Source organism: Leuciscus leuciscus (assembly GCF_965113295.1).
Source record: "Leuciscus leuciscus genome assembly, chromosome: 15".
In the NCBI taxonomy this organism is placed as follows: Eukaryota; Metazoa; Chordata; class Actinopteri; order Cypriniformes; family Leuciscidae; genus Leuciscus; species Leuciscus leuciscus.
In genome coordinates this window covers 36,850,177-36,877,460 of record NC_138739.1, presented here as the reverse complement: position 1 = coordinate 36,877,460, position 27,284 = coordinate 36,850,177, and the positions used below count along the sequence as shown (strand labels likewise).

At 39.0% G+C, this 27,284-nt stretch overlaps 2 protein-coding genes and 1 long non-coding RNA gene across 4 annotated transcripts in view; 2 read left to right on the top strand and 1 right to left on the bottom strand.

The window, feature by feature from the left end:
* The window catches only part of LOC309475245, a 271,995-nt gene that overhangs the window by 54,825 nt on the left and 189,886 nt on the right, over nt 1-27,284 (bottom strand). The window lies entirely within an intron of this gene.
* LOC309475213 (uncharacterized protein) overlaps nt 1-27,284 on the top strand; it is a 58,896-nt gene that overhangs the window by 21,849 nt on the left and 9,763 nt on the right. The gene's annotated exons all lie outside the window — the stretch shown is intronic.
* On the top strand, nt 5,947-7,586 carry LOC309475231 (bactericidal permeability-increasing protein-like). Its single transcript, XM_082137957.1, has 5 exons — nt 5,947-6,122; nt 6,453-6,587; nt 6,880-6,940; nt 7,025-7,076; nt 7,192-7,586. The coding sequence occupies exons 1-5, from the start codon at nt 6,010-6,012 to the stop codon at nt 7,341-7,343; spliced, it is 513 nt and encodes a 170-aa protein (XP_081994083.1). The 5' UTR covers nt 5,947-6,009; the 3' UTR covers nt 7,344-7,586.

Sequence of the window (27,284 nt, the reverse complement as noted above, 5' to 3'; positions counted from 1 at the left end):
CTCCGGCTCCAACACGCCACCACGAAGCCTGGGTGGTTCCGCAGCGGAAGACGCGAGTCAGGTTTAGACCAAGACTTTCTCCGACCCTCCCGGTTTTCGAGTTATCCACACAAAACCGCTTCTCCCCTCTACGCGAAACAGAACGCGATGCTGTGATCATCGGCGATTCCATCGTTCGGCACGTACACGCTACGTTAGGTAAAAGTAAGGTGCAAAGTCACTGCTTTCCTGGTGCTCGTGTTTCTGAAATCGCTGCTCGCGTTCCCGAGATCCTGAACGGTGACGAGCGCGTCGGAACTGTGGTCCTGCACGCGGGAGTGAACGACATCAGGCTGCGCCAGACGGAGATTCTGAAGAAAGACTTCAGGAATCTAATCGATACGGTACGCAGCACATCGCCTGAAACAACGATCATTGTGTCAGGACCGCTTCCCACGTACCGACTAGGGCATGAAAAGTTCAGCAGATTATTTGCGCTAAATGAATGGTTAATGTCATGGTGCAATGAGCAGAAACTGCTCTTTGTAAATAATTGGAATCTGTTTTGGGAGCGTCCTAGGCTTTTCCGTGCTGATGGCTTACACCCAAGCAGATTCGGAGCGGATCTTCTGTCAGATAACATCTCCAAAATGTTAAATACCCTTTGACTAGTAACCAAAAGTCCAAATCATAGTCTCTGCTGCACCAATTCAACTGATATAAATACTAGTGTAGAACATTGCATAGAAACCGTGTCTATTCCTCGTTTAGTGAGATCAAATAATAAATCTAATGCAGGATCTAGGAAAAATCTAATTGTTATTAAAACAGAAAATGTTGCTATTAGTAAACAAAAACTATTTCTAAAGCTAGGTCTTCTAAACATTAGATCACTCACACCTAAGGCAGTTATTGTAAATGAAATAATCACAGATAATAGCTTCGATGTACTTTGCCTTACTGAAACCTGGCTTAAACCAAATGATTATTTCGGTATTAATGAGTCTACTCCTCCTGGATACTGTTATAAGCATGAGCCCCGTCTGATTGGTCGTGGCGGAGGTGTTGCAACCATTTATAGAGATATTCTAAATGTTACTCAGAAAACGGGTTATAAGTTTATTTCATTTGAAGTACTTGTACTAAATGTTACGCTCTTAGATGTTAGAAAAACATCCCTATTATCTCTAGCCTTGGCTACCGTATATAGACCGCCAGGGCCTTACGCTGATTTCCTAAAAGAGTTTGCAGATTTTCTCTCAGACCTATTAGTCAATGTCGATAAAGCATTAATTGTTGGAGATTTTAACATACACGTAGATAATCCAAATGATGCGTTAGGAGCTGCGTTTACAGATTTATTAAATTCATTTGGGGTCAAGCAAAACGTCACCGGACCAACACATCGTCTTAATCATACACTCGATTTAATTATATCACATGGAACCGATCCAACCGATATAGATATCATTCCACAAAGTGATGAAGTCACTGATCACTACATGGTAACTTGCATATTACGTACTGCTGTAATATGTCATGCGGCGTCGCGTTATCAACCAGGCAGAACAATCCTCCCATCCACCATAGATAATTTCTCAAATTGCTTATCTAATCTGTCTCAGCTGCCGCCTGAACCCAAACAAACAGATGAACTAGAAGAACTAACTAGCACTATGAGCACCATTCTCTCTAGAACATTGGATGTGGTTGCACCTATTAAATTAAAAAAGGTCAGAGAGAAAAATAAAGCACCATGGTATAACAATACTACGCATGTTTTAAAGAGAGAAACCCGTATTTTAGAGCGTAAATGGAAACAAACTAATTTAGAGGTCTTTAGAATCGCGTGGAAAGACAGTATGTCACGTTATAAAAAGGCCCTAAAAGCGGCCAGGGCTGAGCACCTCCGCAAACTAATAGAAAACAACCAAAACAATCCAAGGTTTTTATTTAACACCGTGGCTAGACTAACAAATAAACAGACGTCACCCGAACAAAATATCCCGTTACAGTTCAGTAGTAATGATTTCATGAACTTCTTCACTGAGAAAATAGAAAGCATCAGAACCACAATTGTAAACGTTCAATCTTCAATCGCGCCTTATAATTCAGCTTCAATTATCACCCCGCAAGAACAATTACAGTGCTTTACAACTATAGAACAAAAAGAGTTAAATAAACTTATCACTTCATCTAAAACAACAACATGTTTATTAGATCCTATACCAACTAAACTACTCTCTACTCTCCTCAATATTATTAACTCGTCTTTATCTTTAGGTCATGTTCCAAGAACATTTAAACTGGCAGTTATAAAACCTCTCATTAAGAAACCACAATTAGATCATAATAATCTAGCAAATTATAGACCCATTTCAAATCTTCCATTTATGTCTAAAATATTAGAAAAAGTGGTGTCCGCTCAACTGGGCTCTTTCTTGCAACAAAATGATATCTATGAAAAGTTTCAGTCTGGATTCAGACCGCATCATAGCACTGAAACTGCGCTCGTTAAAATCACAAATGATTTACTTTTAGCTTCTGACCAAGGCTGTATCTCAATACTAGTTTTACTTGATCTTAGTGCTGCGTTCGATACTATAGATCATACATTACTCATAGATCGACTACAAAATTATACTGGTGTTCAAGGACAAGCACTAAGCTGGTTCAAATCATACCTATCTGACCGCTACCATTTTGTCTATTTAAATGGAGAAAAATCGATCATAACTCCAGTAAACTATGGAGTGCCGCAGGGATCTGTATTAGGCCCTCTGTTATTTTCAATATATATGATGCCACTTGGAAATATTATAAGGAAACATGGAATTAGTTTCCATTGTTATGCTGATGACACTCAAATATATATTTCATCACGGCCGGATGAAAACGCTAAATTTTCCAAATTGACAGAGTGTGTTAAAGATATAAAAGATTGGATGACGCGTAATTTTCTTTAATTAAATCCAGACAAGACAGAGGTAATACTTATCGGTTCAAAAAACCACCCACAAAACCTCGCACAATACAACTTTAATATCATAGGATGTCCTGTTACTTTATCCTCTACAGTAAAAGACCTGGGTGTTATACTCGATTGCAACCTGTCTTTTGAAAATCATATTTCATATGTTACAAAAACAGCCTTTTTCCACCTTAGAAACATTGCTAAGCTACGTAATATGCTATCAGTTTCTGATGCAGAAAAGTTAGTTCATGCATTCATGACCTCGAGACTGGATTACTGTAATGCTTTATTAGCTGGTTGTCCTGCATCCTCAATAAACAAGCTACAGTTAGTCCAAAATGCCACCGCTAGAGTTCTTACGAGATCAAGAAAATATGATCATATAACACCGATTTTATCATCACTGCATTGGTTACCTATAAAGTTCCGTATTAATTACAAGGTATTGCTACTGACTTATAAAGCCCTAAACGGCTTAGCTCCAGTCTATTTAACGGATCTTCTATCGCCTTATAATCCATCGCACTCTTTAAGATCACTAAATTCAAGGCTTTTGGTCATACCTAGGATATCCAGAACCACCAAAGGAGGGAGAGCATTTTCACATTTGGCTCCAAAACTCTGGAATAGTCTTCCTGATACTGTTCGTTGCTCAGACTCGCTCTCCCAGTTTAAAAATAGATTAAAGTCGCATCTCTTCAGTCAGGCATTCATATAATCCTACAGTTCAAACTACAATCCGGCCTCTAGCTCATAAATGCCAGAGGAGAACTGGCCCCCGACTGAGCCTGGGTTCTCCCAAGGTTTTTTTTTTTTTTCCATTAGGTCACCTGATGGAGTTTTAGGACACCATTAGGTCACTTGATGGAGTTTTTCGGTTCCTTGCCACTGTTGCCTTTGGCTTGCTCAGTTGGGGATATTTTGGGGATATTTAATTTAATTTTATCAATCAATAAATTCCTCTTGAAACAAACTTTGTTGTATTATTTTAATTTAATACTGTGAAGCTGCTTTTATACAATCTGTATTGTGAAAAGCGCTATACAAATAAACTTGACTTGACTTGACTTGACTTGTGGTCTTCCTGTTCAAAAATTTCCGGCCTACTAAAAATTACTTAAATCTCTCATTACTCTATACTGTAACATGATGATACAAGGAAGATGAATCTAAGATATTACACACGGTTTATTTAAACAACACAGAACAAGATACGTAACTGTCACAGATTGCTCTGAGACTTTAATAAGATCCAAGCGCAGCTTTATTGGAAAATCCAGAACAAAAACAATCCACAAAAATACAAGAGACAAGAAAGAGTGCTCAGACATGCAGTGTGACAACTACAATTGATGAAAAATGACAGAGAGAACATTGTGCAAGTAGAGAAACAATGTAATGACAAACAGGTGAATGCAATAATTCATGATGAGTCCGGGCAAAGGATTATGGGGACTGAAGTTCATGACATTAGCGTGTGAGACAGTGTGCGAGACAGTGTGCTATGCACAAATAGTTCCGGACAAGGAACAGAACAAAAGTAGGAAGTTAAATACACAGTGATGATTAACTAAAAGATGAACAGCTTTGATGATTAGTGTTAGTAGTATAGTGTCCATGTTGACTGATCAGTGGTGGGAAACTACAACAAGGAACACCTATGATGAATGTAAACAAAACAGAAAGTCCAAGAACCTAAAATAAACTGAATGTGACTGTAACATATATATTATTATCAAATATTGGATTTAATATTGACTTTTGTCAACTTGTTTTCTTTCATTTAGCACAGGTTTTGTATTTCTTTTTGCATTGTATGCCTCCTTTATCTGAGCTTATGCACCTAAATCATTTGGGGGTAATGTTGGCAATACAGAATAAACGTTTAAAATATTCTGTACAATTTATCACACTAGGCCACCCATTGAAAATGAATGGGAGACATCAAAAGCGTGTTTATCATGTTGTTCACATATACACTGTGCTTGCAAAGATAAAGACCTCGGACCGGTTCATGCATGGATACACCCACACTGGCGCTACCACTCACACACACACATTCATGTACATAAAAATATTGAATCCAGTATTTGATGATAATATAGCATAATGAGAGATTTAAAAGTTTTTTTAAAACAAACATTAAACATTAAAACACACTAGTGTGATGGGAAGCTGTCTGCATTTTGAATTTGAAGACGTTCTTGGAACTGTATTGTTAGCTATTGATATAAGCATTTTTTTTTTTATTGCATAATCCTCTCTTTTTAATTGACCTTTTTTGGTATGCTTGATTCTTCTCCTCTACTTTAATGGTTATAATAACTGGAAAATTGTCATTTCCACTGCGGTCATGCCTTGAGAGGTCTAAGAATATCTAAGGTTGACAGATTGTTAAATCAGTTGCTTGGTATGTCCTCTCGGTGTAAATAAGAAGTTGACACATCATTTAGTAGACCTAGAGCATGAACATCTTCAATCCTTATTCATTTAGTGTTGCCATGGATACTGCCCCATATGATGAACATTAAATGACTATTGTGACTATTAAAATCTCCCATGAGTATAAATGGAGAAGTGAGTTATATTTTAACTTTGTAAATGAAAACTTTTGTAATAATATTCTAGTTCTATATTCTGTATTCTATTCTATTTTGTGACTTTTGACCTGTGACTAACATGTGTCTTACTGTGAATAAAATTTTTATAATATGTAGTTCAATAATCAAAACACTACATGGACATGCAGATCACATGTAGGCTACACATTTTCATTGAATAAGAACATAGATCCCTGATGGGTCAGGATCTTTCATTTCATAAAAATAAAGGAACAGATCCAAAAACCTCATCTTTAAGCAGTACAAAATTTTGTTTGTTTTGACAGTTGCAGGTAAGGCTACTGAGATGCTCAAACACGTGGATATTCCATTTCCAAACCAAACCTTTATCTTCAGAGTGTATCAATTTACAGGGTGAGACCAGTGTTCCTACAATATCCTCCTACTAAATAAAATGTGTATTTTATATTAAAATGTGCATATTTTCTTGACAGAATGAATATTCGTATCAATGAACTTAATTCGGTGCAGGCGCTTGTTCCTACAACTGGAGTCACTTTAACAATTAAGGGTGCCGGAATTCAAGTGACTGGAAACCAGGGAACAGAGTTAGTATAATGTTGATATCACAAATCTTCATCAAATAAATCATTAGAAAAAAGAATAGTAGTAAAAAACTGGTAAAATTCTTCACTCAATTCTATTTTTAATAAAAACACACCATAAACAGACAAAACAACAACAACAACATTTGTTTGCTAAATTTAACAGATGAAAAAAATAAATTGGTTAATGTGGATATGTCTTTTCAAAGTATCTGGAGCCTGTTCAGAGCAGCCTCAACAAGTCTGTGGAAAGACACATATTTAGAGGTTAATACACAGTGAGTTAAATGAGGCTTCTGAAGAGGAAATAATGCCCTGAACTCTATTCCACAGACCGTTGAACGTGAATGTGGATACACTGGACATGACTGCCACTGTTGCATTCAAAAGCGATGAAAAAACTGGCCACCTAGAACTCAGCATAGAAAACTGTGAAGCAAAAATTGGACGTTTCAAAGTCAACACCGAGTAATTTTGTTCAGCTCACCACATCACAAATAGCAGCTGGCTAATAACCAGAATAAATTGGTCTATTTTTAAATGTTATGTGATATTTGCAGATTTAGCTAAATCAGGATTAGTATGTTCAATAATAAAACATACGTTTATCCACTGGGTTGTAAGTGCTGCAAATATCACATAACATTTAAAAATAGACCAATTTATTCTGGTTTATGTTCCCAGAGGCTATGTCACAGAATTTTAAACAAATTAGCTTACAGCTTATAAGAGCTAACACTTTAAAATATTGTATTTACAGACGGAGGTTAGTTGATCAAAATTCCAGAGTTCCATTTTTGACCTGGTTTCTTCAAAAGCTGGTAAGACAATCACTGATCATTCACTGTTCACAACAGAAACCAAGAGTCTCATTCCATGTCAATATTAACTATCTGCTGTTTCAGATCTGCTACAAGATTAAAACCACCCTTAACACCCAGCTGGCAACATTAAATGGTGCTATGAATAAACACTATTAACCACTGACTGCAATGATTACAAAAATCATTTCATGACAGCATTCATTGCATCCAAAATAATTGTTCTTTATGTTGTGACCCTTTAATTTTAGCCAAAGTACGTGAATTAACTGGGATGGCCTTCTCCATGCAGCATGCTGTCATCTCTATAGACAGCATTGAGTTAAGGTTTGAAAGCCAGAACGAACGGAAGAAACGACGATTCCTCGAAGAAACAAAGACTCTCCTGAGAATTAACATTTAAACACTCTCTTGCAAAAGTAATAACGCCATCAAAGACGAACCACACCGAGCAGTTCACACCTTACCCTTACAGTCTCCTCATCACCCATCCCTTCTCTCCTCATGCAGGATAACCTGAAATCCACCCAAAAATCTATATGGTTTCATGTGAAGAATTATCATACAACACTATACATGTTTGGTATCATTTGAAAACATCTCATGCAAATATCAGTACAACGGTCTCATCCCCACAGAAGCAAACCAAAAGCTACCGTAAAACTTCAAATAATAGCCGTCTCAAATACAAGCCGGTGCAGTTCGGCGATTTGGGAAAATAAAAGCCCGGGCTATTATTTGAAGTTTTACGGTAATAAAGCTTTTAGGAGTTTAGAGATATCTTCCTTACAGAGGAGGGTGGGTCTTTCATGCAAATTGAATCCTGCCCTCAAAAGGTGTAAACTTGAAAGACTGTGATTAATGCAAATTCCCATTGTTAGCACATGTTTCCATTTGAAAGAGGTTTCTGTCTTGGGCTGATTATTTAAAGAGATGTTGCAAGAGTGTGACTTTGTAGTCAGATCAGTCCGTAATTGGACGCTCAGCATTATATATTTTATCAAATGTCAGGTATGCATCTTTTACTCTTTATCTCTGAGCATTTGATGTTATTGTATTGATTATCTTTGACTTGATTATGTAATTGGCATGATACATTTACCTGACTAATAATAAATTGTTGCATTTGGATTTATTCTGACTTACTCTGAAATTATTAACTTAGTTTATGTTGTATGTATTGTTACCGCAAAGCTGCGTCCAGGGTTAACTATATGCAGTGTTGGGCATGTTATTTAAAAAAAAAAAATTAGTTATAGTTACTAGTTACTTCTCACAAATAGTAACTGAGTTAGTAACTAAATTACATCATTATAAAAGTTACTAATTATCTGGGAAAGTAACTATTGAGTTATTTTAAATGTTCAATTATGTCAAATAACTTGGATGCCCCCAATATTAAATATGAATGAAATGGTAACTAAATAGAATAAATTATTATTATTATAAAAAATTGTAGCCTACACTAATCTACACTATTTTAATGTTGCTGTGGGACACATATTAAATTCAATATATATTAATCATTACTATAGTGGAAAAATAAAACACAATAGATGGTTTAGAAATGTTTATATATATTACACAGACCACAACTGGCCAACAAATAAGTCTAAAAATAAATTGTGCTTCTTTCTTAAGAAATGTACCAAAAATGAATAAATAATAAATAAATAAAAATACATACACTCTTTGTAGTGCAAATACAAATGATAAAACTGTCACACAACTTCACAACTGGTAGACATACTGTAAAGCCTACTTGAAGTATTTTCTTCCTCACAAAAGTAAACAGTTTAACAAGAAGTGCTTTCAATATAATACTGAACAATGTACCAAAAATAAATAAAAATAATAAAATGTAATATTTTGGGGGTTTTGTTTTTATATCCTACAGAGAACGTCATCATCAGAGGTTATTTAATCCAAATTCTAGTCGTGTTTGCCGCATATGTTCACAACCGATCAAACAAAGATGTTTTCTGGGAACGTTCCCTGCAGGTTATTTTCGGGTTTTATTTTATAACCATGTAAACTAATTAAAACGTTGCAGATTATACCCATAGGCTACAGAGATTATTCTAATGCTGAAATGTGTAATTTATTGATAAACAAACTATATAACACTCAGTCTCTCTTGCACAATGTTGCGCTCTCTCGGACACACTCGGGGTTAATGTGCACACTCTATTTTATTGATCTACGCGCATGCAGGTCTAAAGCGCACGGCACAAGTGCACTCCACTTTTGGTAGTTTAACGACAGGTAAAATGGTCGGCGGTCCTGGCGCATGGTCTAAAAGGGTTGTCCCTATTCTCTTAATGAGTAATGGGTGTGTTTTGGGCGTAATGCGAAATAAACCAATCAGAGTATAATTTCCCATTCCCATTAAAAGTCAGTTGCGCTCGCACCATGGCGAATTCGCTATTTACAAGGCAGAATTTGCAAGCGGAAAAACTGAACGCTTCTTCAGTGAGGAAACGGATCTGCTCATGCGTGAGGTTATAATGCAAGCAGACCATCTACGGGACAAGCCAGATTCCATCATATCTTTATGTACACAATAATAATATTTTGCATTGTAATCCTTTTATTTTTAATATTTGGCATGTTTGTGTGCTGCTGCCCTGTGTGTTTAATAAGCAGAGTGTGCATGTGTTGTGGCCACCAATAGGCGCACATTACTAACGCGCTCTTTAAAAAAAAAAAAAATGTACCATTGACTTTTGACCAGGTTTCAGTTGGTCAATGGCGCAGTCTATTTCAGTTTTCTCAAAATAGCAACGCGCCAACAATGTGCCAGAACACCCCTCGTTTTTCAGACCAGCACGCCCGTGGGCGCACGAATGGGCGCAAATGCATTCGCTATTTAAACAACATGGCGCAGGACGAGAAAATGATAACTGCGTCAGGCTGAAACTAGCATGAAACACTTGCGCTGCGTTGTGCCAGGTGTAAAATAGGATCCTCGTTCTCTCTCGCGGTGTTCGCTTTGCTTTTGTGCAGTCCGATGCCTCATAAACACACACACACCAGAGAAAAAACTTTGCAGGTCCTATATGGCTGAGAGAGAGCCTACTCGGATGAAAACCGCTTCAGTGAGCTCAATTATAGTAACGCCGCATTTCATTGTCAGTAACGGTAACAGCGTTTTAACGGGGGAAACCGTAATTTGATTGATTACTCGATTTGAAAAGATAAAACTGATAAAAATACTATTGAGGTAATAGCAAGCATTGGAGCGGCATTATCTTAATGTACTAGCCATAACCTCTTGTTAGATAAAAGGCACCCGAATGAACAAGTACAATAGGAGTAAAGGTTTAAATAATCAAATGTGTAAATAAACTATTTTATAGATGACCAATAACCAATTGACATTCCGGCCTTAATTCAATGCCTTGATGAAATGGAGTCAGATAAAAGTTTAATTTGAATTAAATCACTTTTCCTTGCTGAAAAGATAGTAACTCGCAGTAAACCTTCACCCAATTATCGGAAACTAGTTTGTCATTTGACCGATTTGGCAGGCCTTTTAAATGGAATATTTAATTATTGTTAAGTCTAAAGTGTAAAACAGAAATCAATACATCATATGTTGTGTGACATTACTCTGAAACATTACAATTTCTTCGTGGAAAATGTACATTTTTATATCTGAATTTGGATGTTTGTCACAATTTTAGGACATATTCATCCACATGGGGCAACCAAAAGAAACTCACCTCTCCCCCACAGATTTCTGTGCTAGGTTTAGATGACATAAACTAGGTTTAGATTACAAATGTAAATATGTGTGTATGGAGCCCTCATGGGTAACAAACACAAATAGTAACAAACACAATCACATATATAGGGTCCCATTTCTCAGTACTACGACATTTGGAGCATACATTCCTGATGTATGAACATTGTACCATTCTATTAATAGTTCATTCTATTAATATAATTCCACAAAGAAAACTAAATATAAAATTAACAACGAAGATGACTAAAAAAACGACAAAGGCACTAAACTAGTATTTTTATTTCAGATTTCTAAAAAATATCCTGATCAGAAGATGATGCTGGAGATACAGACAGTAAAAGAGCGTGTCATTAAATTTGAAACCAACAATTTGATTCTTGAGGTCCTCAGTACAGTGACAGCTTACGTTATCCAGTCTGACAACACACCCTTCTACTTTTTGTCATTAATCTGGTGAGTCACAGAAGACTAAATATGTACAAAATATTTGCTAAAAGAGCTCTTCTGACATAAATCTGGTTTCTTTTTAAATGTGTCATCAAGGTTAAAAATGGCAAAATGGCTTTCTCTGGTCCTGAACGTGGTACTGTAGCTGGGCACTGTGCATGCACTGAAGTTTTTTTTTCTTTTTTTGGGGATTAAATGTAATGCACATATAAACTAATATGTGAATCGGATTGCAATGTTTAGAGCTAATAGACAGTCAGAATTTGCAATGGGATTTTAATTCATTTCGCCTGACATTTGCTTTAGGTTAGGACTATGTTTCTGGACAGGAATGTTCCAGGACCAACAAAAAAATGTTGATGCAGGTTTTGATGTTGATGTCTTGCTTGGCAAAATCACGGTGACCAGTCCTGGGGACCCACTGCTCTGCACATGTTATATGTCTTGTTTATTTAACACACATGAATCAGCTCATCAGTTCGTTAGAAAAGAGCTCCATGAACTGTACTGAGTGTGTCAGATAAGAGACACATACACAATGTTGCACAGCAGTGGGTCCCCAGGACTGGAGTTGAGAACCACTGGTGTAAACACACCTACTGTCATTAAGGAAGCATCACACAATATTATAACCGAGGGTATGCAAACTTTTGATCAGGCTAAGGTGTGTAAATTCAGTTATTATTGTCTTGGAAGGGCTCTCCCTATTGTCTGTTATTGTCTGGAATATATTTAAATAACTACGGTAATATCTCCTTTCATCCAATAGAAGGGCAAGAAGCTTTCTCAAACTTCTCAACACACAGCCTACCTAAGACTTTTGCTACATCTACATTAATCCAGATAGATTTGAAAACTGAGTTTTCGTTTCAAAACGCTCTCCGTCCATACTAGTGTTTTCAAGCATTTTCCAAAAGTTTCTCATCCACACTGAAACATCGGAAAACGCTAAATTCACCTTACAGCGCATGCGTAAACCCTCACAAAAGCTCACTGAGATGATACTGACCGAACAAGACATAATCAAGTTATCATGAAATTCGTCTGGCAGGCTCATTTTATTTAGCAGAATATCTCACCATTCACTGATGTGTCCAGGTCGCGCTCAGTCACCATTATATGTTTGGTCTAAAATACTGCAGGACAGCAAATGTGAATGAATGGAGGTGGTGGATTGTGCCCCCAGCATTTGACAGAAGGTCCCTCTTGGTTGGAATCTCCCAAGGAGAGTCGTTCTGGAGAGATAGGCTACGAAGAGTAGGCTAATCCCGTCCTGGCGAACCCTCTCTAGAGCAGTAATCTGGGGGAGAGCGTACAGGAGTAGCATCGGCTATGTCTGTACCATGGTGAGGGAGAACCAGAGCGGACAGTGTGATGTTTCTTGAGAAGCAAACAGCTCCACTTCCGCCCAGCCAAACTTTTCCCAAATCAACTCCATCTTGAGGCGGAGTCTCCATTTCCCGGCCCTCAGTACCTGGCTCGACAGGATTTCTTCTCCCTAAATTCAGTTATCCAGGAATGTAGACTGCTCTCAGGGAGAGTACCTTGCTCTAAACCACAGGAGGATCTGGTGTGCCAGTCTGCAAAGAGGGCGCGACTTCAGACCCCTGAATGGTTTGATTCTGAAATCCACTGCCGCTTCAATGTACAGTATATCTTTTCAGTGATTTATAATCAAGTTATTAATCAATATTTATCATCTACAATACTTATCATTAGTATTAAAGCTGCAGTAGGGAACTTTTAGAAAACGTTGACTTAGCCTGAAAATTTGAACAAGCACAGCTTACAGGTCACTCCCCCTCGCTCTCTGCTGCGCTACAGCCCTCCCTCCACAGCTCCTCCCCCACTACAACAGAGCCTGCCGTGAACGCGCAGGCTAGTAAACAGGACCACCGATGACGGATAAACAGTTATCGCACATTCACTGGTAGGGACGAAAACATCAACAATATGCTTTATATTGACTATGGCCTGCCCATACTTTGACTTCAAACTTGGTCCTCAAATCATTACGTATTTTGCAATACATGTAATGTAACTTCATAACGTTGCACTCTTTCTATAAGTTATAAATAGCTATCAAGATAATATAACAGCAACGTTACAGTATGTAAGCAATTATTCTAGCGATGTGTAATGCTAAATAAGGTTTGCTAGTATATTATTTCAGCAACATGACAATGAATAAGCAGGTTTCAACTGTTGCTTTGCACAGTGCGTGACATTTTATCTGTATAGGCTGTGTTATGCGGCTAGAGTTTTGACACTGAGTCAATGGCCTCCGACGGGCTTGTTTATCGTCATCGGTCTTTTTCCGTTTACCTGTCTTTGATGTATGAGCAGGTGCCACTCGAGAAATTGGCAGTTTTGGTTGTTTGTCCCTCATTAGCACAGCTGCGGCACACCGTCAATCTTGATCTTGAACGACGGTAGCGCTGTGCGAGAGAGGGGGGTGATCAGCGCGTACACGAGCTTGATTGACACTGCTAAGACATTCCTCCTGGCTCTGATTGGTTGTTTCTTACCGGGAGCGGTGTATTTCTGCAAATGGCAATAGGACCAATGGCGCCACCAGCAATGGCGCCACCAGGGAGTGGCCGGCCACCCTGGCCGACTCCTGGCCACCCCGCTGGCCAGTATAAATTTTAGTAGCATCAGTTATGCATTTCATCCCTAATGCACAGCCAGGCAGGCAAGCCGCTCTAGACCTTCGATCGCACACAGTAGCCAGTACTTCCCCGCCCCTCCGTCCATGCCGCTGTTGCGCGCTCAGACAGCAACAGCTCAGCGCGTGCCCTTCGGTCAACAATTTTAAAAGAAGTTAAGAAAGAAGGCGAAGAAGACTACCGCGTCAGTTTGGGTGACAAAGTCATCTTAAGTCATTCTATAGCTTAATGTGAGGGACAGAAGTCTATTTACATTATTAAAGTTTACGGAAACTCGTTTTCCCTCCTCTGTGGCTGTCAATCATTCTCCATTCAGTATTCAGACAGCACGCGCGCCTCTTCCGGTTGGATGCACGATAAAACTCTCTCCAATATGATATATTCACAATATAATGCATTATCTGTAGATAAAAGGCTGTGGATTTGCATAAAATGACTTTATTTTGTTGGAGTTTGTTGCTGTTTTTAAACGACTCACTACCGTGTGCCTGTTAGATCACATCACAAGGACTATGAATCGGCATCAAACGCACAATAACTGGAATTTAAAACTGTGAAACAAATGATCAATAAACTGTTGGACAGATATACACTAGGACTTGTGCGCTCGACATTTCTTCGCTTTGTGCCGTGAAGCACATCATTCTGCATACGCGCTTTGTGCGCTCTGTTTTGAAGCGTCTCATATTATCATGGTTTTGCGCACTGAAAGATTATTAAAAGCCTATATTTTTTATACCTAGCCTGCTCAATACATTTAAAATAAGCATAATTTAATTGTATATTATTTATTTGTAGAGTAGGCTATATAAATATATACACTTCTGAATTCTTTACATTAATCTATAAATATAATATATTTGTATCTGCCAGTATCTGCTTTTCCCCAGTAATTGTTTTGTTTGCAATAAATGTACACCTTATGCCAAATATAACTGCAAAATAAAACAGAATTGTTGAGCAACTCAAAATGTTAACTGCACTGTTATTAGTCTATGCACATTATATCATTAGTAACATTAAAGTCCAAGTGAAATCAAAATTGACCCTATTTACTTTGCTAGCGCATATTACTAGTCTTGTGGTGAACAATTAATCCGTGCAAGTTAATACACAGAAAAAAATTGTTTGCCGTCGTAATCTTTAATCAAAGTCTGAAAAGTTACTTCCGGTCTGGAATGGCGTCCCTTCTCTGATGACGTAGGTTTGACGGCTTGGGTTGGGAAACGCTTATCCACTCGCCTCAAATCGTAAAGCTTACAGAGGTCATATGATATAACAGCTTTTTTGTTTGTACACTCAGATATTGAGAGAACATAGTTCTTAATATTAGCAGCAAGCTCCAGAAAGCTTGGTTTCTTTTTTAAGAAGCTGTAAGCTTTACAAGATATTTATATATTTTTTTTTTCTTTCTTTGCTTTCTTTACATTATACTTTGTTTTTGATAACCCCCTGGCCTAATTGTGATTTGTCTATAGACTTTTTTGATGTACAGAAGATGTTGTTTTCTTCCTGTATGTCCTATTTTTGAATAAAGTCGTTTGCAACTTCCGGTTCACGCGGACTTTAAATATAACACAATAAACCATCATAGAGTATATCAGTAGGAGTTTCCTTAAGTCTTTCTAAAAGTTTTCTACAGGCCAGTTTACTAAAACAGTAGAAAAAATATTCTGAAATTATGGTTTATAGTTTTGGTGTGCCACCCCAAGATTTTAAGTGTCCCCATCTGGCCACCCCTATGAAAAATGTCTGGAGGCGCCACTGAATAGGACCACTGGGAGGAGCCAGAGTAGCTTGATTTTTTCACAGATTATCTGTCTCATATTCTACTGTCAGGACATAATGACAGTTTTGACAAATATGTAAAAAATACATTTTTACAAAAGTTACCTACAGCAGCTTTAAAACACAATGAGAAATGATTATGTTTTTGACATGCATAAATGAATTATTGTAAGCCTTCTTCATCTTTTTCTGTAAAACACACAATGCTCTGTTTAGAAACATGGTGAGATGGTGATATTAGCAACCCTGCAGCACTTTCACAAGGTTTTAGATCAATTCTACAAGCTTACCAATAATCAAAAAAATGTTTTAAACTGAATTAACCACAAAACTAAAAGTTAATTAGACATACACACTTATGTGACTGTTCTGTAATTTCATAATTGCTTGCTCAGTTGGTAAATAATTGAGCAAAAAGTATTTATTAAATCCTAAAGTTTTTTTTTTTCGTTTTTTTTTTTCATGTTATCAGAAAACATTCCTGATCTTTTCCCCCCAAAACGATGGATTTAGTTGACAAAACATGTCTTGGAAATGTAACGTAACTTTAAATGTAATTTTTTTTTTACAAAATAATAATCATTTTGACCACATGATGCACTGTGTATTAGGAACACAGTGGTGATATGGAACTATTAAATTGGTCAAGTTGTGAAAGGTGCAAACCTGCAGTACGTTAGCGATTAAATGTTTTTAGTTCTATTCTACAAGCTTTCCATAACAATTAAAATGTTTACAGCAGATCAAATAAACCATTTACAATAAATATCAAAGATAAAAGTAAATCATGAGTGTAGTTTCATTTTTAATAAAAAAGAGCAACTGATTATGTGTTGAAGTTTATTCACAAACGAGTCATGCCATATAGCTATGACATATTAGCAAAAACACTTTTATTTAAACACACACATTAACACACTTTGCACAGGGTCTTGGGATCCCAGACAAATGAAAGTGTGGTCTGCTCATGCAATCCCTGAGATACCAGCCTTTGCAACTGACACAATCTATAAAATACAATAAAATGACATTTACAACAAACTTGTGTCATTTAAATTTGAAATGGAGTTGAGAATATGGCGCGCACTCCGTGCCAAAATCAAAGATCCAAACGATCGAACGTCTGTCCGAACGTCTTGTACTTTTGAGCGTCTTATGGTTCGTTTCCACTGAGCGGTATGGTACAGTACAGTACGATACGGTTCGGGTCGGTAAACCATGAATATGCTAGCGTTTCCACTGCCAACAGTACCCTTACTTGATAGGCGTGGTGTAGCCTATGCCGGAAAGAAGCGATCGACGTCATTTTCGCGCGAAGAAGAAAGTGACAACAACAATGCAGCAGATCTTATTCTTGCTTCTCGGCATGTTTGTCACAAGAAGCCAAGCGCCGACATTAGGAGTTTCTCAATACCAAGTACGCAAAGTTCGGACTTGCCAAGTCCGACTCAGGAGAAAGACTCCCGAAGACGCGAGTCCGGTAATTCTGCAAATGGAACAACGCGTTCTTGAAAGCGTCACTCAGCTCGCTCTGCTACTCCGGTTATCTCTGTGTGTATATTTTAGCCAACAATAAAACGAAATATGTTATAAAACATGCCTCTTTTCGTTTTCATTTCACGAGTTCACACATACTGTACATACAATTTGAGGGGGTAAAGTTTAATGCGTATTTGGCGTGCTGTCCGGGGGGAGGGCTCCGAGCTCGGAGTTCGGCCTGAACCCAGAGTACTCCCCCCTATGTAAGTGTTTAGGACTAGAAGCGTGGAGATGGGGTGGTGGGGGGATGCTGCTAAACTGTCAATGGATTGAGGTGAGACTGCTGAATGTATATATACACCTCTTACCATTGATTGCTGAGTGCTCTCCACTTGTGTTAATTATCTGAACGTGCTCCTCCCGAACTTTGTTAATAAAACATCATTTAAAGTAATCCTAAACATTATAGCCACACAAATGTGGTTCAGGCAACGCGTATTGATAATATTCACTGCATGTAACGTTAGCCTATTTATAACAAAACAAATTATAAAACACAACCCTGATCGCCTGGATTTAAACTACTACATTCTCGCCTGAAAAACTCTTAAAACTACATTTCGTGACGCAATAACAGTAGTATTATATTTCACCTGTATATTTGAAGATGGTGCTTCTTATGTTGTCATTCCCCTTGTAGCACGCGCAAGTGACGATTCTCTGTCAACCAATCAACGTTCTGCAGTGAGTCTAGCTCCACCCTTTAGTACCATACCACTGTGCTAGGTACCCCAACGGAAGGGTACCGAAAAAGTAGTACGGTACGGTTCGGCATTTTGGTTCCATTCACAACTTTTGACAGTGGAAACGGAAATAATTGCTTACGGTACCGTACCGTACTGTACCGTACCGTACCGATCAGTGGAATTCGGGAGCCATTACTGAACGGGTGACTCACGTGATGACCTGACACGACGTCAGCATCTTAAAATTATCTATTTTTTACCCATGCAAGTATCCAAGCTAAAGACTATGGACATTAAAGGCAATACATATTGTACACCTAAAACAACACTAAAAGATTTACTACATCCTGCTTGAATAAGCCTTTTAAACTCCATTCTCTGAACCAAATTCTCAATAGCCTAAACCAATTTGTCGAATAAATCACTATTTCTGCAAAATCCTTAAACAAGTTCCGGCAGTTAGACAGTCCCGCAATCTAAGTTATATCTGCTGGGTTTGTTTGTTTGCGTGGTAACGTTAATGTTTTCTCCTCCTCTTACTTATCGTGAGGCGTCCCCAACCCACTCGCGTTGTTTTCTGTCAGTGAGTGCATGGACTGTCAGATTGGCTTACAGCTGACACACCATCTAATATGTAAGATTAGGCTATTTTTGGATCAGGAATAGTTGTGTTTTGTGTGTCAAGTAGCCTATCTTAGCCCAAGTTTGCATCGCTAACTAGCTAACTAGGCTACCAGTATCCTAGCTGAATTTCACAAAATCTGAAGTAAATTGCATTTCTACCAGAAAGACTCGGGAGAATTATTTCAATAAACCGTACATTTATTGACAGCTCAGCAAGCTGATAATCTACAAAGTCATTTGGCGTAGGCCCTGTCCGTAGTGCATAATCCGAGAGTATCGGATCTGCAATTCCTGCCTAAAGATGAAGGCAGGGGCGCAGCAGACCCCCAAAAATAGGTGGAGTATGAATACACCGGGACAGGGCCCGCCAACCCCCAAAAGATGGTAACTGAGTATACCCACCAGTCTAGAGTCCTGGGGTTCCTGAAAAATAGAGAAGGAAGAACAAATGGTAGATTAGATGTGAAAAATACAGTGTTACAAGGACAATTAAATTCTAGTATAACTTTTTTTTTATTTTTATTTTTTTATATATATTTATTTATTTTAATAAATTGCCAGTTCACTCCTAGGAAAACACAGAGACAAGGCCTCATTGGACCAGCAATGCCGCTTTTGGCTTGCGTAGACAAGGCCACATTGGACCACACAGACAGCCGCCTTGGCAAAAATAATAAAACAGGCCACATTGGACCACACAGACAGCCGCCTTGGCAAAAATAATAAAACAGGCCACGTTGGACCACATATAGCAGCCGCCTAGGGCCGAGCATAAACACAGACTCTGGCCTCATTGGACCACACGGCCTTTATAGACCACAGAGACAAGGCTTCTATGAGCCACACGGCCAAGATAGACCACAGAGACAAGGCTTCTATGAGCCACAACGGCCGCTAATGCCACAAAGAGACGAGGTAAGACAGGACAAACTTTTTTTTTTTTTTTTTTTTTTTTTTTTTTTTTTTGACAAGATGCAACGGGCCTTAAAGACCACACAAACCTATGCCCCGGGGGGCGACTGGCCACCATTGCATCTTTTAAGGACAAGACCAAGCCACTAGTGCCACACGAAGACAAACCACACAAGACTACGGCATCTAAGCCACATTGAACCTATGCCCCAAAGGGGCCACTGGCCGATCAGGCATCTTTTAAAAGGACAAGGCAAACATATGCCACAAGGCGCCAAGCCCCACATGTACACAAGGCCCACGTGGCCACGAGGCCACTAATGCCACATGTAGACAGACATACTTGAATACAAGGCCACTAGGCCACATTTAACCATGCCATGAAGGCCACAAGACCACGAGACAAGGCCACATTAGGCTACACGGTCACAGTAGACCACACAGAACATAAAGAGTTCCAAACCATAATCCCACACTTAGACGAGACGTACAGACAATGGCCACTAAGCCACACAGAACGAGGCCATAAGGGCCACAGCCTTGAAGGCCGAACATAGGACAAGGCAACATGGGACCACGAAGCCATGAGACCGACACAGAGACGAGGCCCACCGGGCCACAAGGCTGCTAAGCCACACTGAACGAGGCCAACAAGACAGAGCCACTAGGCCACACAGAACCTGCCATATTTAATGGCCACAAGACCACGGGACAGCCACATTAGGCTACACGGTCACAGTAGACCACATATAACATGAATATCGCATGAAATAGCCGTCACTTTTTTTTTTTTTTTTTTTTTTAATTTTATTAATAATATATATATATTTTTTTTACATTTTTTTTTTATTAAATGACGAACATGTAACAAAGGCACAACGGCTGCTACAGCCACATAGAGACGAGGCCACATTGAACAGAGCCGCTAGGCCACACATAATAGATGACTAGATGGTCATTGAGGAGTGCTGGCTAGAATAATAACAGGATGAAGGAAATAAGATTGACACCACCACCAGTAGTTGCATAGTTATTTACCTTATGGTTATTGTAGAGCTTGCTGGGCTTGAAGAATAGTTTTAGAATCGGGTCTTATGTAAGACTTGAATGCAGAGGAAGACCATCTGCCCGGGATCTTGAAAGCTTAAGTAGAAATGCCACGTTCAGAATGAATGACTGTTATACTGGAGGGGAGATAACTGCAGCTTTTGAGGACAGAACTATATGAGTCCTGAACCACGCTTAAGAGAGAGATGCTTCGTAGGTAGGAAATAGGGAAAGTGATCTGAGAATCTAGAGCGGATTTTTAGGAATGTAATCAGATGAGAAGGGACAAAATGTATTGCTAATTTAGAAATTGTTGATGTGATACCAGAAACTTGAGAGTTGGTTGGAGTGCTTAAGAAAGAGTAAAGAAATTAGGGGAGAAGGTGAATCAGAAAAAGGACCTATAGGGCAGGATCGGAGTGTTAGATCTGAAGAAAATTCCCCTGGATGCATGAGCCATGAACATAGTTAAACATGGATACGATCGGAATATGAAAATAGGAAAAGAAACCAATATGGATGGGAGGTAATAAAAGGGGGTTAAATGGATTTCACTTTTCTGTAATGTAACTGTTAAAGCATAAACAACAACTGCAAAGTTACAATGCACAAAGTTCAAGCATTGAAGATTTAATTTAAAGAGATCGCCTTTTAAGGACTACAACAATGCTGAGAGGGACTGTGCGGCATTCCTTTGGATTAGTGGCATCACAAACCATAAAGTTATATATTCAGCTCCCGGAATATGAATTATAGCATAACAAACAGCATGAGCTAATCAATACTAGAAGATAACTACGCATAAGCTACATGATACATCAACTAACCATCCGGAAATGGGGTCTACATGTTGACGCTTCTTGAGGCTCTCCGTCTTTGGCTGACTTGGTTTGAATATAAGCTAGAAGTTTTGAAATGTCTGTGAGAGGTAAGCAAAGCTGCAAAACGAGCTGTCGAACTCCGGCCCTGTTCCGGGAGCAACAGCTCGACTGCATCCAAAGGGACGACAAAAACCATGCGCTTACTCACCCTCAATGACAATTCCAGCATAGGATATGAAATGTATTTAGGGCATTCCAAGCCAAACCCCACACATACACCATGGGGACACTGAGACCCACCACACATCGAATTTACTAATTGTAGATAAGGAAGGAACAACCGGCTGTGATCCGGATAAGAAATAAGGAATCTGAAAGAAAAGCAAAACATATAATCGATTCTGCAGAAATATAAGATTTAAAGGTGTAGGGAGCCACATCTTCAGTGATATACTGTCTAGCTGGATTGAGCAGAGTGACTAATTTATTTGATCACAGTTAGAGGAGGGCAGGGTGATGGATAAGGGTTGCTGAAAGGCAGAGCCGCCTGAAGACTGCAGTGCGTAGCTATGGCATTGCAGTGGTCAGGAATGAGCTTGCGTGACCTTAATCATGAAATTGGAGACTACGGATTCCCAGCTGAACGTCTCTGGAACAGCATGATCGTCTAACAAGATCTGCCTTAGTGATGCAACCGAGCTTCGTTAGCACATACAACATAAGTTTTGCCACCACTTCGAACCCAGAGTCTGAGCAGGCTTGGTAATTTATCTGACCTTTGCTATTCCAAATGTCCAAATCTGAACGGATATGCACCCTTCGACTATGGCCAGAGTTAACAGACGAGAAATAAATGCCCTGCCTTAAAGAGATACTTATGGTGAATTTTTATTTTATTTTTATTTGTTTAATATATATTTATTTATTTTTAATTTTTAAATCTTATTAAATCTCAGTAAAATACTTACCTGTAGTAAGGTGACAGCATACCGATAAGATACCTCAATCACATTTGATATTCTGTTGTTGACTTTTGAGCATAGACTCTTTCTCAGCTGCGCAGCGTACACCTGACATTACTCTCAAGTTGTATGAATGAAGTTATTCAAGACCGAGAGATCACTGCCATGGCAACAAGTGAGTTCCTTGAATAGAAAAATAGGTAAACATTTAAATCATACAGATTAAATATAATGTCATTCGAGTCTTCTTGACTGAGATTCGTCTGGTGATTGGTTTGAATGATATATTCTACACTTATAACTGTTAGTTCTACTGTGTTAGGCAAGTTTTGGCAAAGTCTGTGACCTTTGACCTGAGCATCCTTAGTCTGCCTTTGTACATTTAATATCAAATCCTTATAATGTCGATATTTCTATGACGCATATCGGTGGATTAAAGTAGTCGCCAAGAAATTGTGTTATGGCGGTTGTACCATATTTCTGTTAGTGAAGAACTTAAATTCAAGAATTAAAAGATCTTAATATGAAAAATCATATCATTGTAGGCCTATATGCCACGAGTCAAATTGAATAGAGATATAGAGAATTATTAGCACTGTAAATGTATCATTTACTTCCTTTGTATTGAATACTCCTGCTACATATATATACCCTACATATACCCTTCATAACCATGTCTTCTACGGCATACATATAACATCCAACGATCAACTAGCTTCTGATATGGACATATATCACTTTCAAATTTTTACAAACCCTTTGTAAATTTATAACTTATGAATTTATTTTTTATTTTTAATAATTTAACAGTAGCTATTAATTGCTTTTGTTTTATGTTTGAATAATAGATAGTTATATTTACAGAAAATAAACAGAGATAAAATGCCCCCTTTTATTGGTTAAAGCGCAATCTAGGTAGGCTATGAGTCGAAATCGTCCCGGCGGTCGGGAAGTGATTAGTAAAACGCAGGGTTGGGGAGTAACGGAATACATGTAACGGCGTTATGTAATCAGGGTACAAATATCCAGTAACTGTAATCCGTTACAGTTACGTCAAAAAACGTAGTAATCAGATTATAGTTACATTTTGAAAAAAGGGGGAATACTTTCAGGATTACAATGGTTTCATTTAAAACTAAATAAATAAGTATTTTGGCATAATAACACTATATTAAGCGCTGCTTGATTATACAGTGGTTCCTGGTTCTGTTGCCAGTAATGACTCACGTGTGCCACGCGCTGGTGCATGTGCAAATAACAGCTTTCTACAATCTCCTCAGACGCAGATTGAATCACTGCTGCTAGTAGAAACGATGCTGCCTGCAGGTAAAATCGCTTTTAATTCACGGAAGTTCCGCTGCTATTTAGTAGAAATTAGGAGAGTAGCTTTTTTAGTACCCAAAATGTCCTTTCTTATTCTTTTCTCGCGTAACGGGATGTTCGCTGTCTAGGTAACGTAGGGGAACTCCCACTGCCAACGCCCCAAGTTCAGTCAGGCAAATTAAGAAAGATCACGGCTTTAGTCAACATGTAGGCCTATTTTAAAATAAACTAATATGTAGATTGTGTAAAAATGTTAAATGTTGTGTTTTTATTTTTTAGTTAAAAATTAGTAAAAAATAAAACAAAATAATCTGTAATACCATACATTAGCCACTAGATGTCTGTATAGCCCTTTACATAAATATATATTCAGGCATATGTGTGTATATTTTGCAAATATTGTACACTGGACCAAATTTTTTATAAATAATAAAAAAAAAATTTATAATATTTCTTCTTGCTTGACTTTATTTATATACGTGACCTTGAAGTAATCCAAAAGTAATCAGTTACATTACTTTCATATTATAGTACTTGGATTACGTTACTGAATACTTTTTTTATGAAGTAATTTGTAACTGTAACGGAATACATTTTTAAAGTAACCCTCCCAAGCCTGGTAAAACGTCTCCATAAATGCCGAAGCAATAACGAATTCAGATAAGGGCGTAAAACGAGTTGAATAGGTATGCTCCTTTATTGACAGGCACTCTCACATAGTGAGTGAGCAGATGAGGAGCGCGAGCTGTAAATGGCATATACATAAAGCCAATTTGATAAAGTTGCTCTTAAGCTTGATTTAATTATTTTCAGCAACCCAGCTGTTAATATTTTTGCAATTAACCGTGAGAGCGTGGAATCAACAACGCTGAAATAGATTAGGCTAGTAGTTTTTTTTTTTTTTTTTTTTTTTTTTTTTAACTACCGCGTCACCAGAGTAACAATTGAACTTTACCGCTGATGAAGGGAGCAGTAGAGTAGCAAATTAATATACTTACCTGAATGGAATTTAATCATAGTAGCCTAATAGGGATGTAAACAGTGGCCGCGGGAAGCTACCAACGTGAAAGCCTTGAAAATGGAACTTGAACTTGAAAACCCTGTTAGGAGATCATCTCTCGTGAGATTTAAAGCCGCCACATCTTGTTTCCTCTGCAAGCGTGGTGCATTCGCGCACCGCGAAAATATGGCTGAGATCAAATCAACGATATTAATTGTGTTGTTATGAATCGAACGCAAGTGAATGAACGCCGGTGTCGTTCTGCGAACTGAATTGAAGCGTCAGCATCTGCGAACTAATCGTCGCTTCAGTATCTGCGAACTCAAACATGTGTAAGTACCGAGCTTTTATACATGAGCATAAGAATATGATTGGATAGAAGTGAAGGCAATAGGTGACGTAGTAATTGAGTCTTCCCGGCAGAACTTATGCCAAAGCTTTCATTTCTAAAAAAAAAAATTCTTCATGTATCCATATCATCTTGGTATTTGCGTTTCAAAGCCATCTCCACCATCATTTTCCCGCGAGGATAGGCCATTACTAATGTTAGATAAAGTTAAAAACAACCACTGCAACAATTTTATTTTCACTTTATTTATTTAATGGTTGTGGCAAAAGTGCTTCAATTTCATATAGGCATTAACGTTACACCGTAACTTCAGCGCAAACAATTTAACGTTGATAAAACAAAGGCAGAGTGCCTTAACTCCAACTGTAACTTGATTCCAGCATTCTAGAGTGCCGCGGAACAAAGCTAAAAGACCGTAACTGATGTTAAGGGCTTCTGCCTTTGCTTTCCCTCTGCTTTTGGAAGTTATGACAAAAACAACATCTTATTTTTAGCAGAAAAGAACAAAATTGACTCAAGATATTTTTCCACATGATAAAACTGATGTCCATTGTTCCAAAAATGGCAATAACTAATTTTGACCAAAATTGAAGTTAAGGTCTTTTGCCTTTGCACGGCAGTATAGGTTCAAAGGGAGCCAGGGAAAGACCTTGCAGAGCAACGGCCAAATCCCAAGTGGGTACCCTAGAACGAGCTGCAGGCCTCAGCCTCAACGTGCCACGGAGGAAACGAGATACCAAAGGGTCCTTCCCTACAGACATTCCACCCAAAGGAATGTGGTAAGCACCTATGGCCGCCACATAAACCTTTAAAGTGGATGGGGTTAGACCTGCAGTGAACCGCTCTTGCAGGAACTCCAGCACTGTACCAACCGGGCAGTTAACTGGGTCCAGCCGACGGTTACTACACCAAGAAGTGAAAACTTTCCACTTCAGGGCATAAAGTTTCCTCGTGGAGGGAGCTCTGGATTGTAGAATGGTCTCAACAACCTCAGTTGAGAGACCTGACTCTATGAGCTGGGCCCCCTCAGAGGCCAAGCCCACAGGTTCCACAATTCTGGTCGAGGGTGAAATATTGAGCCCTCTGCTTGGGACAGAAGGTCCCTCCTGACGGGTAACTCCAGAGGAGGCCCGTCGAGGAGAGACACTAGATCGGGGAACCATACTCTGCCCGGCCAGCGTGGGGCTACAAGAAGTAGGTGGACCCGGTCCCTGCGAACTCTCTCCAGAACTCCCGGGAGCAGAGCAATTGGGGGAAAAGCATAATGACGTAGCCTCGGCCATGTCTGTACCATAGCGTCCAGTCCGAGAGGAGCTGGATGCGTGATGGAGAACCAGAGTGGACAGTGAGACGTCTCTCGAGACGCAAACAGATCCACTTGTGCTCGGCCAAACATCCTCCATATCTGCTCCACCACCTCGGGGTGGAGCCTCCATTCCCCAGGCCTCAGCCCCTGTCTCGACAGAATGTCCACTCCTAAGTTCTGATCCCCAGGAATGTAAGCTGCTCTGAGTGACAACAGCTTCTCCTGGGACCACAAGAGGATATGGCGCGCCAGTTTGCATAATTGGCGTGAGCGTAGACCCCCTTGGTGATTTATATAGGCGACTACCGAAGTGTTGTCTGTGTGCACTAGAACATGGTGTCCCCTGAGATCTGTGATAAAATGCTTGAGAGACAGAAATACAGCCAACATCTCCAGGCGATTGATATGCCATGAGAGATGATGGCCTTCCCACAGACCTTGAGCTGAGCGACCCTCTAAGATCGCTCCCCAGCCAGTGAGGGACGCATCCGTCGTTAGCAGCTTGCGACGACAAGGAGTTCCCAACACAGGGCCCTGGGACAGGAACCAAGGTTTTTTCCACATAACCAGGGCACGTAAGCAATGCCACGTTACCCTGATTTTGCGAAATGGGTTGCCCCTCGGGGAGAACCCCCTGGTCCTGAGCCACCACTGCAGGGGCCTCATGTGCAGTAGTCCAAAAGGTACCACGTTGGAAGCTGCTGCCATGAGGCCCAACAGTCTCTGAAACTCTGAAAAAACGTGTGACATCGCTTAGAGCACCTTGAACAAACCGGGCATGCTTTATGGCTTATTCAGAAAAGCACGAGATATTCCACATAATTTTTCTCCATCTCCCATTAAAACAGACCATTTATATCAGACAAATCAATTTTACAAATGTAACAATTGTGATCTCAGATAAATATTAAAATTGTTTATTCATACTCTATAGAGGTCAGATATGTCTGAATCTCAGGAGGATAGGCGTATGTTTAATCAGTCAACATCTCTGTAAATGCAAACAAAAGTGATGTTCTTTATATCATTCAAGATTATACACACAAATCAGCTTGGCTGAAAACTGAACATGTGTTTATATTTTATAACCTCAATTAAAACATCCAAAGCTGATTATGAAAAC